General features: G+C 46.7%; 1 protein-coding gene across 1 annotated transcript; it reads right to left on the bottom strand.

Annotated features, from left to right (window-relative positions):
- Window positions 1–853: 853 nt before the first annotated feature.
- Window positions 854–9,678, bottom strand: SRSF9 (serine and arginine rich splicing factor 9). Its single transcript, XM_033220379.1, has 4 exons — window positions 9,306–9,678; window positions 4,827–4,987; window positions 3,131–3,303; window positions 854–1,352 (listed from the first exon to the last, which is right to left on the bottom strand). The coding sequence occupies exons 1-4, from the start codon at window positions 9,491–9,493 to the stop codon at window positions 1,209–1,211; spliced, it is 666 nt and encodes a 221-aa protein (XP_033076270.1). The 5' UTR covers window positions 9,494–9,678; the 3' UTR covers window positions 854–1,208.
- Between the last annotated feature and the right edge of the window lie 4,926 nt (window positions 9,679–14,604).

Below are 14,604 nucleotides of genomic sequence, written 5' to 3'. Positions count from 1 at the left end.
GTGGGCGCCTGTAGTCCCAGCTACTTGGGAGGCTGAGGCAGGAGAATGGCGTAAACTCGGGAGGCGGAGCTTGCAATGAGCTGAGATCCAGTCACTGCACTCCAGCCCAGGCGACAGAGCGAGACTCCGTCTCAAAAAAAAAAAAAAAAAAAAAAAAAAAAAAACTTAGGATACCAAGGATAAATGAAACTTATTTAGGGATAAAAGTGATAGAATCAGAGTTTTTCCTCTAACCAAACTGCCAAAGTTGGTTTTGGCTAAGAATTTCCCAATAATATTTACGTTGCTTGTTATTTTTTTAGTTTTCTGAGACAGGGCCTCACTCTGTCACCCAGACTGGAGTGCAGTGGTGTGATCACAGATAATTTGCAGCCTCCTGGGCTCAAGTGATCCTCCCGCCTCAGCCTCCTAAGTAACTGGGACTATGTATGTGCATCACCACGTCCAGTTAATTGTTTTTTTAAGTAGAGATGGGGTCTTGCTATGTTGCCTATCTGCTCTTGAACTCCTGGCCTCAAGGGATCCTCTCGCATGCCTTGGCCTCCCAAAGTGCTGGGATCACAGGCATAAGCCACCGTGTGTTTATTTTTCCCATTCCCTTCCTTTATCTGCAATGCTTTTTTCTTCAGGGCAGCCTAATTTACAAGCTTGAATTAAAAGAGAACCCAGAACCCACTCTTTGAGTTTACATTCTCAAACCAGTATCAGCAACTATCCATCCCCATATAAATAAAGTTATCTACCCCTGCTCCTTACTAACTGGGTACAAGTTATGATTACAACTCAGTGATTTTTAAAATTAGTGTGCCTATTTTGTGAAATCTGTGTACTTAATCAAGGACAACCACACATGTCAATTACTAAACGTTTAAAATATATTTCTAAACAGAATGGGCCAACTCAGTCACAGTAACTGTTGATCTCCATAGTAGAGCAACCCACAAAGACAGAACTGATTTTTTTCCCATAATCAGGGGTGAAAAATATACAACTTGTTTCTGAACCAAAACCACAATTTCTGCAGTTTAAAATGTTTCACTGCTAATATGGCCCTGGTAGAAATTATGTAGGTTTTTTTTTCTTCTTTAAAAAAAAAAAAAATTAAAAAAATTTCCTAAGACACTAAATCCTCAATCTGGAATGTAGATTCTGAGCACAAAGCAGCTCAGTTAACCTAAAAAATAAAGAAAAAATTCCCATCACCTGTCTCAGTAGGGCCTGAAAGGAGAGAAGTAGTGTGGGGAACCCCTGCTTTGGTATGGAGAGTCACGGCCCCTTGACCCAGACCGAGACCGTGAGTAGCCATAGCTGGTGCTTCTCTCAGGATAAACTCGGATGTAGGAAGTTTCACCCTGAAATGCAAACAAAAACAAAAAGAGTAATGGGGAAAAAAATCAGAGCCAGAAGAATAAGCAAACCAACATCTAACAATAATAGTTAAATTTGAGCACTTACTGTGTACTTTGTACCTGGCATTAGGCTATCTCATTAAACCCTCATAACATTATGAGGTAGGTACTCTTACTATCCCACTTCAAGAACGAAGAAAATTAAGACTTAAATTATATCATTTGCCCAAGGTAACACAATAAATGCCAATTTGACATGTTGATATTCAATTAACTATTATAAACAATATATCTGAATTACTGCCATTGACCCCCCTTCAAAGCTAAGAATTGGAAAGGATCTCAGGGGTCATATAGTTTAATCCCCTGCCACCTCATATATGCATCTTTGGATGCGCATCTATGGAAGGAGCTAGCCTGTATTTAACACCTTCCAGATGTGAGGACCTGAGCTAGATGCTTTAGATGTTATCCTCTTGCTCTAGATTCCTGACAAGTCTTGTGAAGGTGCTATTATGTGACCATTTTGCCCATGAAGGAATCAAGGTTCTAAGAGTAGTTAAGGTAAGGAATTAATAAGCGGCAAAGGAGTCATGTCCAGGCTGACTTGTCCCCAGGCCCTCTGCCTTCAGCCAGCATTCTCAGAAGATCCTAAGATGCCAAGGGGAAAGAACCCGGATGCTTTTCACCTTAGGTGAAAGTCAATAATTGGAGTTACCCTTTCTGAGGCCCTGCTTTGCAGTATAACTGAGGATCAGGTGCTGTTCTATTTCCGCTCCAAATTCAAGTCCTAGAGGACAGTCTGAACAAAAGCATCATTAAACCATGGAAGGACCAACCTCTAAGCCAAACACTAGGGAATTATATGAATCCTCAGAAAAAGAAATGAGCCCAGAGACCTGTGTCCCCAAACATCTGTAAATCTCATAGTAAGGCAGGACAGAATAACCAGAAAAAATGTCCAATTGGTGGTCTGGTTTCTGGTCTCAATGGTACCAAAGGGATAGTCTCAAACTGAGATCCAAAACAGCAGCTGCTTTCCTACAAGGAAGGACATCAAGAACTACTGAGTCTCAAGGGTGAGATAATTAACTACAAGAAAATGTCACGGTTTAGCCTGGCACAGTGGTGCATGCCTGCAGTCCCAACTACTGGAGAGGCTGAAGTGGGAGGGCTGCTTGGGCCCAGGAGTTCAAGGTCAGCCTGGGCAATATAATGAGACTCTGTCTCTAAAATCAAAAATTAGAGAAATATAAAAATTATAAAATTAAAAAAGAAAATGTCATGATAGCTCAGGTTTCAGAGAGGATCCTGCACTACTCTGGGAAAAAAGTGAAGTGACAGCTCAGCCCTGACAGCAAGACCTAGAAGGGCTGAGATGAAGAGGCTGGCCTGTAGAGCTCAGCCTAGATCCACAGGAGGGGCAGCTGAGTTCACAGAGGGATACTGCCATTTAAGCTGGTTGTGAATGGGGTGATATCAAGACCAACTGCACTAGTATTCTCTCCAGGTTACAAATACCATGACCAAACTGTGTTATGTGATACTAATATGCAGAATAAAGCATATTAAAAAACAAACATATCATGAATGCATACTTCTCTCAGCTATGACCCTGAAGGACTTAGGCATAGCAAATTCCATGGCTTTGTCCACCTAAGATAGATCTCTTATGGTACTGCGAGGTTACCAAATGGCATGGCCGCTTGCTTACCTCTGCTAGGTCAGGTTCAAGTGGAGTGATTTGAGTACAAGCTCCTCAACAGAAGGCAAGGACCCACCTCATGAGAGCGGAATTTGGTGTCATCCAGTTTACGCAGGGCATATTCCATGTCTTCTTTTCTGAGATACTCGACCATCCCCACTCCATCCTTCTGCACATCAGCATAACAGACATCCCCAGCTTCTCGCATGTGATCCTTCAGGTCCTGCCAGCTGCCTGATGGAGGAAGTCCTAGGCATGGAGAACATAAGAAAGCCCACATCCTTAAGCTATGTTAACTGCCCTGTTAAGAGCCAGCAGTACCTACGGTCCCTTCTCCATGATCACTTAAATCCTGAGGGTCCCCAAATCATAAACCTTGATAAGGGACATGAAATCAGAAAAGAGCACTGAAGTACATGTGGTAAATAAACCACCTTGAGAAGCTGGTTTTAAGTCCATCTTCCAGAGACCAGACCTTTTCAAGAGAGCAAGAAGTCTATCCCATTACAGGTATAGTATCTCTGAGAGTTCATAGTCTCTTTGTTTGTCCTTTAAAATCAATGCCAAACTCCTAATACTTTGAGTTCCAACTTTTTCCATTATGAAATTTAACAGTACCAATTATTTATTGCTTGACAGGGTTTCACAGGACATGGGAATTTTGAAACCAGACAATGAAATAACCAAAGAGTAGCTGAAGGTAACAATACAACAACAAAAAATCTAGTTTGTTTTCTTATAGGTGTGAATGACAAACTATACAGAGTACCTCTTAAAAGATCACCAACATTCTTCAATACAGTGGGGGGGAAGGTAAGACTCAGATGCTAAAACTAGTCGGGAGTCATACAACCCTACCTGATGTCATGAAAGGGAAATGTGCTCCTGCTCTCAAAGGCTGTGTTTACCGCTCACAGCTCAGGACTGCAGCCATTTCCTAATAGTTTTCTAAGCAGGATTTCAGAGCAGCATGGAGAGAAAAAAAGATAATGTATGACATCCTGAAGGAGGGAATAGAGTTCTGGGGTTAAAAAAATTACAAAGGGACACAAGGTAGGCAGATACTGAAAGTATCACTATTTAAGCACATAGGAGTATGCTGTGATTGTGTGACATTCACATCTTAAAAAGGTGCCACGCTCCTCGATATATTTCAATCCACCAGGGCCCTAAAACTCCCATGCAATATGCAGAAGGCCCCAGGTCTTTCCAGTGTGTTAATATTTTGAAGACAGAAAAACCTCCCAGTTTAGCATTTCATCACTTATAAACACTAGACAGAAATAGTCTATACTTTCCAATAAAATCTCTAAGACTCCAAGTTACGGGGTTTTAAAAAATATTTAATTCTAAAACCACCACAAAATCTGATCTTCTTCAAGATCCGAGGCTGGGTAAGTTGTTCAAATCTGGCTCCTGGAATGCCTTTCTACCATGTCTGATGCCAAGTATATTCCAAAAGAAGAGTCTTTAGAATTGTAGCTCAAGGGGTTTTCCCATTATCTTCCCTTCTCACCACTAGAAAACTCCTTTACAAGAAGTATGTTTATGTTCTTCCAAGGCTGCACTCCCAGCGCAATTTCATTTGCAGGATACTTGCCTCATTGGCAATCCAGGGCAGGGCTTCAGACTGGCACTGCACACAGGCTATTGAAAAGAAAGCCCCAGTGTCCCATGCACTGAAGAATCACAGTTATCATTTCTTGGAAGACAGACTCTGTGTTAAGTAGTATTTTACATGTATCATCTCATTCTGTTTGAAAGGAACATACCTGAAACAAGAACTCGGAAATCAGATCTTCTTGTAGGAGGCCCATTCCTCCCACCACGGGGCCACCCACCCCGACCTCCATAAGTCCTGGGGAACTCCACACGAAGCCGACACTGGCCATAATCATAACCATTTCTTCCATAAATAGCATCCTCTGCATCTCTGCAAAAAAAAAAAAAAAAAAAAGTAAAGTTTGGAGTTAGTGCTGTTCATGAGGCCAAGTGACTTTCCAGTGAGGGGCATGAATAGTAAGCATAAAAGGGAAACCGAGAGTGAAGAAAAAAAACACACAAATCAGGATCTTGATGCACTTCTGCTTCAGTCTGGAGACGTTTCATGATACTGGAATTAACCTTTACAGCTGTCACACACAGTTTTAGAGGTATGAAATTATAATGAATGAGCAAACAGATTACTTCTAAGAGGGCTAATTCAGAGAAGAAAAAAAAAGAATCAACTGCTGACAGATTATTGATTTTGCCAATAAACCACCAGTGTTTTTCTAACCTTGGTGAGCATTTTCTCAAAAAGCACACCACACACTAACACCTTAATATTTTTCTACAAGGCCTAGTGCCATAAAGTCTATGGAAATAAAAAGTAGCCAGTTAGCCAGGCATGGTGTTGTACGCCTGTAGCCCCAGCTACTTGAGAGGCTGAGATGGGAGTACAGAGCTGAGATCACACTACTGTACTCCAGCCTGGGTGACAGAGACCCTATCTCAAAAAAAAGAAAAAGAAAGTAGCCAGTTGGATAGCAGAGTATTTGAGAGTAAATAAAGTAGCTGGGCATGATGTTTGAGCCCAGGTCAAGGCCAGCCTGGGTAATACAGTGAGACCCTGTCTTTAAAAAAAATAAGGCTCAAAGGACAAAAGACAAATGCAAATGAGTGTTTTGTGATGAATGTGGAACTCTTTTTTTTTTTTTTTGAAACAGGGTCTTTTTTTTTTGAAACAGAGTAGTCACCAAGGCTGAGTGCAGTGGCTGGAGCATAACTCACTGCAGCTTCTAACTCTTGGGCTCAAGCAATCCTCCCACCTCAGCCTCCTGAATAGCTAGGGCCACAGGCGTGTACCACTGCACCCAGCTAATTTTGGGATTTTTTTGTAGAAAGAGGTCTCCCTATGTTGGCCAGCCTGGTCTTGAACTCATGGACTCAGGCGATCCTTCCCCTCAGTCTCCCAAAGCGCTAGGATTACAGGCATAAGCCACTGCACCTGGCCTTGGAACTCTAAAGTGTACCTTTTCAGCATGGTTTGGAGAACTATTTTGTCAAAAAACTCTCTAGATACAATTTTGCCAAAAGAGATAAATATTCAATAAAAGTACTTTAAGTATTTCCTAGGACTCTAGGAGAGTCAGGAATGCCACACTGATTCTCCAGTATTGGATGGTAGAAAGTATGACCTTGGAGCTTGGGTGGACAAGAGGAACTGAACGTGCTAATGAAGGCACTGTTCAGTGTCACAGGCACATAATCACTTGTAAGATTTTGGGACTAAAAGCAACAAGGACCACATCCAGTGCAACCTTGACTACATAAAATGCAGACTGGAAGAAGCAGAACTGCTAGGATGTCAGAACAGACTCTGAATAAAAATTGGCCTGCATTCAGGTCGGGCGTAGTGGCTCATGCCTGTAATCCCAGCACTTTGGGAGGTTGAGGCAGGCGGATCACTTGAGGTTAGGAGCTTGAGACCAGTCTGGGCAACATGGTGAAACCCCTTGTCTCTACTAAAAAGATAAAAATGAGCTGGGCATGGAGGTGCGCAGTTGTAATCCCAGCTACTCAGGAAGCTGAGGCAGGAGAATCACTTGAACCCAGGAGGCGAAGGTTGCAGTGAGCTGAGACTGTGCCACTACACTCCAGCCTGCGCCACAGAGAAGACTCCATCTCAATAAATACAATAAATAAATAAATAAAATTAGCCTGCATTCAAATCATTATTCTGCAAATTACTAGTAGTCATCTCTGGGTAAGAGTTTAATCAAGTTTTTACATCTCTAATGTGAATAGTATGCCTATCTCACAGGATTATTATAATGGTTAAATAAGATACTACATGAAATGCTTTGCTTGAATCTTCACATCTAGTGACACCAAAAGATAGTTTTTCTATTAAAGGAATGAGGGAAGATGACAATATAGCATATCATATAGTAAGTCTGCATTCAAAGAACAGAAGAGGGAGTTCAAGTCCATTGATCCCGGCCTGGCATGGTGGCTGAGGCCTGTAATCTCAGCACTTTGGGAGCCCAAAGCAGGTGGATCACTTGAGGTTAGGAGTTCAAGACAAACCTGGTCAACATGGAGAAACCCCATCTCTGCTGAACATACAAAAATCAGCCAGGCATGATGGAGGGCGCCTGTAATCCCAGCTACTGGGAAGCTGAGGCAGAAGAATTGCTTGAACCTGGGAGGTGGAGGTTGCGGTGAGCTGAGATAGCAACATCGCACTCCAGCCTGGGCGACGAGCAAAATTCCGTCTCAAAAAAATAAAAAGAAAAAAATCCCTTGATCCCTTACTAGCTTTCTCTCTCTTTTTCTTTTTTTTGAGATGAGTCTTGCTCTGTCACCAGGCTGGAATGCAGTGGCGCCATCTCAGCTCACTGCGACCTCCGACTCCCCGGTTCAAGCGATTCTCCTGCTTCAGCCTCCCAAGTAGCTGGGACTACAGGTGCGCACCATCACGCCCGGCTCATTTTTTTGTATTTTTAGTAGAAACGGGGTTTCACCATGTTGGCTAGGGTGGTCTCGATCTCTTGACCTTGTGATCCGCCCGCCTCGGCCTCCCAGAGTGCTGGGGTTACAGGCGTGAGCCACCTCACCCGTCCTGTGTGGTTAACCAGATTTTACAGACCAGGATATCGAGAATTTAGAGTTACTGATAAAAGAGAAAGCTAGTGTCAATCCCAGCACTGGGAGGCCGAGGCGGGCGGATCACCTGATGTCGTTCGAAACCAGCCTGATCAACATAGAGAAACCCCGTCTCTACTAAAAATACAAAAAAATTAGCCAGACGTGGTGGCGCATGCCTATAATCCCAGCTACTCGGGAGGCTGAGGCAGGAGAATCGCCTGAACCCAGGAGGCGGAGGTTGCGGTGGGCCGAGATCGCACCACTGCATTCCAGCCCAGGGAACAAGAGTGAAACCCCATCTCAAAAAGAAAAAACAAAAACAAAAACAAAAGAAACAGTACCTGCACCTCATGAATTGTTAAAAACACTAAATACAGGCTGGGCGGGTTGCTCACGCCTGTAATCCTAACACTTTGATCCGCTGAGATGGGTGGATCACCTGAGCTCAGGAGTTCGAGACCAGCCAGGGAAACATGGTGAAACCCCCTATTTTATCAATCTAAAAAAAATAAGGAAATAAAAAAAGTTAAATACACACCATGGCACTCCACCCATAGCAACTGTTGAAAAACCACAATGGCACGGTTACCAAATAAGCGAGGCATAGCCTTCTCCGGCTTAGGGGTTAAAATGCCCAGTTCCGGTTTTGAGGCAAATGAGGAGATACTAGGGACGAGCTGTCAGAGTCGACTCTTCAACCATCAAAGCCTCGCGGTGCTTCCTGCCTGCCCTTCCTCAGGTGCTCTCCTTACCCTATCAGTAAGTCCACCCCTGGTAGGCCGGACACCCTACGAACATTTCGTGTTCCCTGGGAGCAAATGATGCTAGGAAAACAGGGTGCAGGCTCTTATTTGGCCGGAGTGGAGTGACCAGGTCGGCGCCACAGCTGCTAACCACCACCAACCACAGTTTTGAAAGTTCCTCGGCTTTTTCCGGCCTGAGGGCCGACGCTGTTTGCAAAATCACAAACACTCCTTAGAGCCGGGTTAGGAATCTAGAGTTTCCAAATCCCTGGAACCTTCAGCATCTCGCCAAACCTCCCTCATTAAAGGAGGGAAGTGAAATCAGAGCCCCACTCCGGCTGTTTTAGAAGTTTTCCCAAATCCCTGATCCCTTGACAAAGTCCGGGCCCCGGCCTGGCGGGGCGGGGCGCGCGAACGGCGAGCTGTTCCACCAGAGACCCCTCCACGACCTCCAGCGGCATCCGCGACCCTGCAGCTTGCTCTCCAGTCACGGCGAGCTCCGGCCAGGGAAGGGGCGGCGGGAAGGGCGAACGGCGACCCCCGCGCTGCCCGGGGCCGCTTCCCCCCACGGTGCCGCCCCAGGCGGGAGGCGGACAGGGCTCATTTGGACCCCCCGAGACCGGTGCAGGGGGGCCTGGGCCCTCCAAAGGCTCAGCTTTTGGATTTCTAAATAAAATATTGGAATAATAAAAATAAAGGAAGTGACGACGGCGCGAAGGACGGCCCGGGCCTGCGAAGAGAGGCTGCCTCATCCTCCACCCGTGAGGGGGCGCCGTGGGGGTCTGCGCGGAGGCGGGGGGAGGGGAGCCCTGGGGGAGGGGACAGCAGGGAAGGCGGGGGCCTCAGGCACAGAGCGGGAGAGGGTGGGGGCCTCACCGGGGGTCTTCGAAGCGCACGAAGGCAAAGGGCACGAGGCCGTGCCGGTTCTTGAGCTCGATCTCGCGGATGCGGCCGTACTTGTAGAACAGGTCCTCCAGGTCCTTCTCGCGCACGTCGGTCGGAAGGTTCCCCACGTAGATGCGCCCGTCGCCCTCGCCGCCGCGCTCGTCCGCCCAGCCCGACATCCGCACCGCCCGACGCCGCGGGCCCGCCGCAGCCCACGTCGCCGCCGCCGCCGCCGCCTCAGCACGGGTCCCCCCGCAGCGTCCCCGCGGGCTCCGAGGCGCTCAGCCGCACTGCATTGTGGGAACGCGGAGCGGAAGCGAAGGGGTCGGCGGAGGCAAAAGGAGTTCTCTTAAAGGGGACGCGGCTGCGACCATTGCGCATGCGCGCAGGCCGGCGCCCCCTGGTGCGAAGGGCCTTCGGGCGCTGACAGGGAGAGCGTGGGGCCGGGCCGTGTGGATACCATCCCCAAGCGCAGTTCACGCTCGGCTGAGGAGCTGGACAGGTGACTTGGGCTCCCGCGCCTCAGTTTCTCTCTGTGGCGCCGCCTACCTCACAGACCTGTGAGCACTCACTGACGTGGGTAGCGCCCAGGACCTGCGGGGCGCAGGAGAGCTAGAGTCAGGCGGAGACTGCAGGCTGACCCCGCAGCGGCCACAAGGAGCCCCCAGCGGCTGGGCTGTCGCAGACCCCAGCCTCAGGTCAGTAGGCCCCTGGGCCACCCTGTCCCCATTTTACAGTTGCTCAGAACTGACGGTGTCAGCATGAGATGAACTCCATAGCTTGGCCTTGAGTTTGTCGGAGTCGAGGAAGTAAGACTCATAATGACTATCACAGCGATCACTATAGAGTGCATCCGACTTGTGCTTTTCATCCTCTCCCGGGAGGAGACTCAGGCCACAGAGGGTCAGGAATGGAACCCAAAGCCATGCTCGCATCCTAAGTACCGAGTCCTTACGGAGCTCAGGTAGACACCCACCTTGGCACTTACTTTTCCACATTCACATCCCAGAACGCGGAGCACTGAACCCAGGGACCTTACAGTGAGGCCTTGCACCAGAAGACTTTTTGTTTGTTTGTTTGTTTTTGATACAGGGTCTTACTCTGTTGCTCAGGCTGGAGTGCAGTGGCGCGAACACTGCAGTCTCAATCTCGCTGGACTCAGGTGATCCTCCCACCTTGGGGCACCGTGAGAGGTCTGCGCTGCCTCAGGCTAGTTTATTTTCTATTTTTTGTAGAGAGGCTGGTCTCGAACTCCTGGGCTCAAGCGATCCACCAGCCTTGGCCTCCCAAAGTGTTGGATTACCGGCTTGAGCCCCGTGTCCAGCTGGAATACTCCTAATCTAAAGACTTTTCAGGCTGGGTGCGATGGCTCACGCCTATAATCCCAACACTTTGAGAGGCCAAGGTGGGCAGATCACTTGAGGTCAGGAGTTCAAGACTAGCCTGAGCAACATGGGGAAACCCCATCTCTACTAAAAATACAAAAATTAGCTGGGCGTGGTGGCGTGTTCCTATAATCCCCAGTTACGCGGGAGGCTGAGGCAGGAGAACTGCTTGAATCCGGGAGGCGGAGGTTGCAGTGAGCCGAGATCACGCCACTCACTGCAGCCTGGGCGACGGATTGATACTGTCTCAAAAATAAATATTTTTCATATTAAAAATGAAACCTGGCCAGGCGTGGTGGCTCATGCCTGTAATCCCAGCACTTTAGGAGGCTGAGGTGGGTGGATCACTAGAGACCAGGAGTTCGAGACCAGCCTGGCCAACATGGCAAGACCCTCCTATCTCTACTAAAAATAAAATAAAAAAAAAAAATTAGCCAGGCTTGGTGGCACACCTGTAGTCCCAGCTGCTTGGGAGGATGAGGCATGAGAATTGCTTGAATCTAGGAGGCAGAGGTTGCAGTGAGCCAAGGTTGTGCCACTGCACTCCAGCCTGGGTGACAGAAGGAGACTCAAAAACAAGACAAAACAAACAAAGGGACTAAAACCAAACATTTAACTAGAAGGTAGTTCATTTCTCATTATATCATCTGAGCGTTTTAAAATCAAAACAAACCAAAAATTAGATACCCACATATGCTATGGAGTGTATATAGTTTTTGGAATACAAGTTGATAGTATACATCAGGCTTTCATAATATTACATATACCCTTTGATTTTGTAATTCTGCTTGTAGGATTTTTTGTTTGTTTGTTTTGAGACAGTCTTGCTCTGTCACCCAGGCTGGAGTGCAGTGGCGTGATCTCGGCTCACTGTAAGCTCTGCCTCCCGGGTTCATGCCATTCTCCTGCCTCAGCTTCCCAAGTAGCTGGGACTACAGGTGCCCGCCACCACGCCCGGTTAATTTATATATATATATATATTTTTTTTTTTTTGAGACGGAGTCTCGCTCTGTCACCCAGGCTAGAGTGCTGTGGCCAGATCTCAGCTCACTGCAAGCTCCGCCTCCCGGGTTCACGCCATTCTCCTGCCTCAGCCTCCCGAGTAGCTGGGACTACAGGCGCCGCCACCTCGCCCGGCTAGTTTTTTGTATTTTTTAGTAGAGACAGGGTTTCACCGTGTCAGCCAGGATGGTCTCGATCTCCTGACCTTGTGATCCGCCCGTCTCGGCCTCCCAAAGTGCTGGGATTACAGGCTTGAGCCACCGCGCCCGGCGCCAATTTTTTTATATTTTTAATAGAGACAGGGTTTCACCGTGTTAGCCAGGATGATCTCGATCTCCTGACCTCGTGATCCGCCCACCTCAGCCTCCCAAAGTGCTGGGATTACAGGCATGAGCCACCACGCCCGGCTGCTTGTAGGATTTTTATCAGACGGAAATAAGCAAGAGATTCTCATAATAAATTACATGTGTATATTTATCATTACATTCTGTGCAATTAAAAAAATTAAACTTGATAATAAGGGAGTGGATCAACACATTAACAACTTTGAATGTTACACAATTATTAAGTCATATTTTAATATGACAGGGATATTAAAGTCACACTAATTTACAGTTAAAGTGAATTGAAAGTGGTGTTTAATATATACACATAGATAGTATATTTGCTGCTTATAACAAAAAGAAAAGACTTTCCAAATGTTGTGAAGATACCTCTTGATGGCAGTGATTTCTATGTTTTTATTTATGCTTTTCTGTATTTCTCAAATTGTAATTAGCATGCACTACTTTTATAACTGGAATAAAACACAATAAATGATTCCTAAAATAAAACCATTATAACTGTCTGTTGTATTCTTGATTTTGTAAAGCGTCTAGCTGTTCTCTAGGCAAGCAGGAAAGAGCCCTAGCAAAATACGATCTTGAGTCTAAGTATACAGCCTTATAGGAGCTTACATATCCTAAAGGCATCCAAAAGTCCAGAAGCCTCCTCATTTTGGGTGGTGTGTTAGGTGTATTAATACCATTCTCTGAGTCCTACCACTCCTATGTGATTGTTGCCTGGAAAGCCAAAAAAAAAAAAAAGTGCTGTTGCAGACAATTGGGCAGTCTCCTAGGGAGAGAGAAACAGAGTCAGCTAAGTGACTCAATAGGACTGTAGGTGGAAAACTGCTTGCAAATAATAGTAATTCAGCTTTAATTGTGCAAAGTCCTGCAGCATGCAATCTCCAAAGGAGTTCAGTTACCCAGCAGAAAATATAGGGATGTGGTTAGTACAGGCTTCTTGGATTAGATAGAGCACAGCTAAATCATTAGGAGGTATTTATGATCATCCATGAAACTGCCTTTATTCCTGTACTGACCTTTGCAGGTTAGAACACAAATGAGGCCACAATTATGACTTCATGCTCAAAGGGTTCATAGGTTCCATTCTCTGCTAAGGCCAGTGACTCTAGGCAGGGACACCTTTTAAACTTTTTGTTCATCTAGATATTCAACATTATTTATGATTTAGGTCCTGTATGAGGCCCCGGGCAGGCAATAATACAGCTCCGTCCTTGAGTTGTGTATATAAGTTGCTATTCGGTCATGTAGAGTCCAATTGTAATAAGGATAAGCTGCTTGAAACTACATTGGAGGGCCACCCACCACAGTCTTAGAGATTCTAAGGAAGGCTTCTGGGAGGAGATGTTTAGATAGAGTCTTGAAGAACCTGTAGGAGTTAACTAGGGGGAAGAGAGAAGGGCATTTCAGACAAAAAGGAAGGCATGACTGCTGGGTGCAGTGGCAGTAATCCCAGCACTTTGGGAGGCTGAGGCAGGAGGATGGCTTGAGTCCAGGAGTTTGAGACCAGCCTAGGCAATGTAGTGAGACCCTTATCTCTACAAAAAATTTAAAAACTGCTAGACCTGGTGGCTCATGCCTATAATCCCAGCACTTTGGGGAGGCCAAGGTGGGTGGATCACTTGAGGTCAGGAGTTTGAGACCAGCCTGGTCAACATGGCAAAACCTCGTCTCTACTAAAAACACAAAAATTAGTCAGGGGTGGCGGCGCACGCCTATAATCCCAGATACTTGGGAAGGTGAGGCAGGAGAATTGCTTGAACCTGAGGGGCAGAGGTTGCAGTGAGCCGAGATTGCGCCACTGAACTCCAGCCTGGTCAACACTGAGACTCTGTCTCAAAAAAAAAAGAAAAAAATTAAAAATTATTGGCCGGGCACGGTGGCTCAAGCCTGTAATCCCAGCACTTTGGGAGGCCGAGACGGGCGGATCACGAGGTCAGGAGATCGAGACCATCCTGGCTAACACGGTGAAACCCCGTCTCTACTAAAAAATACAAAAAAAAGCTAGCCGGGCGACGTGGCGGGCGCCTGTAGTCCCAGCTACTGGGGAGGCTGAGGCGGGAGAATGGCATGAACCCGGGAGGCGGAGCTTGCAGTGAGCTGAGATCCGGCCACCGCACTCCAGCCTGGGCGGCAGCGCGAGACTCCGTCTCAAAAAAAAAAAAAAAAAAAAAAATCTAGGCGTGGTAACGTGCACCTGTGGTCCCAGCTACTTGATCTCGAACTCTTGAGCTCAAGTGATCTGCCCATCTCGGCCTCCCAAAGTGCTGGGATTACAGGCATAAGCCACTGCACCCAACAGTCCCAGCTACTTAAGAGGCTGAGGTGGAATGATTGCTTGAGCCTGGGAGGTTGAAGCTGTAGTGAGCTGTGATTGCATCACTGCACTCCAGCCTGGGCAACAGAGTGAGACTGTCTCAAAACATAAAAAAAGGACACCATGAGAAATCACCCAAACAGGAGAGAATGTGGAGACCAGGGAAAATCCCTACTAGTGTGACTAGGGCAGGGAGTTCAAGTAGGGAAGAAGAGAGGAGCTGAGGCTTGGGCGAGTAAGGC

This window comes from Trachypithecus francoisi, unplaced genomic scaffold (genome assembly GCF_009764315.1).
Source record: "Trachypithecus francoisi isolate TF-2019V2 unplaced genomic scaffold, Tfra_2.0 Lachesis_group11, whole genome shotgun sequence".
Lineage (NCBI taxonomy): Eukaryota > Metazoa > Chordata > Mammalia > Primates > Cercopithecidae > Trachypithecus > Trachypithecus francoisi.
This window is presented reverse-complemented; position numbering and strand designations above follow the sequence as displayed.

Bases quoted from the DNA above. Each gene is read 5' to 3' on its own strand.
- SRSF9 (XM_033220379.1), bottom strand. From the start codon at position 9,493: ATGTCGGGCTGGGCGGACGAGCGCGGCGGCGAGGGCGACGGGCGCATC. The intron at 4,988-9,305 runs GTGAGGCCCCCA...TTTTTTTTGCAG, and splicing joins GTGCGCTTCGAAGACCCCCG to AGATGCAGAGGATGCTATTT. The intron at 3,304-4,826 runs GTATGTTCCTTT...CTCCATGCCTAG, and splicing joins TTTCCGAGTTCTTGTTTCAG to GACTTCCTCCATCAGGCAGC.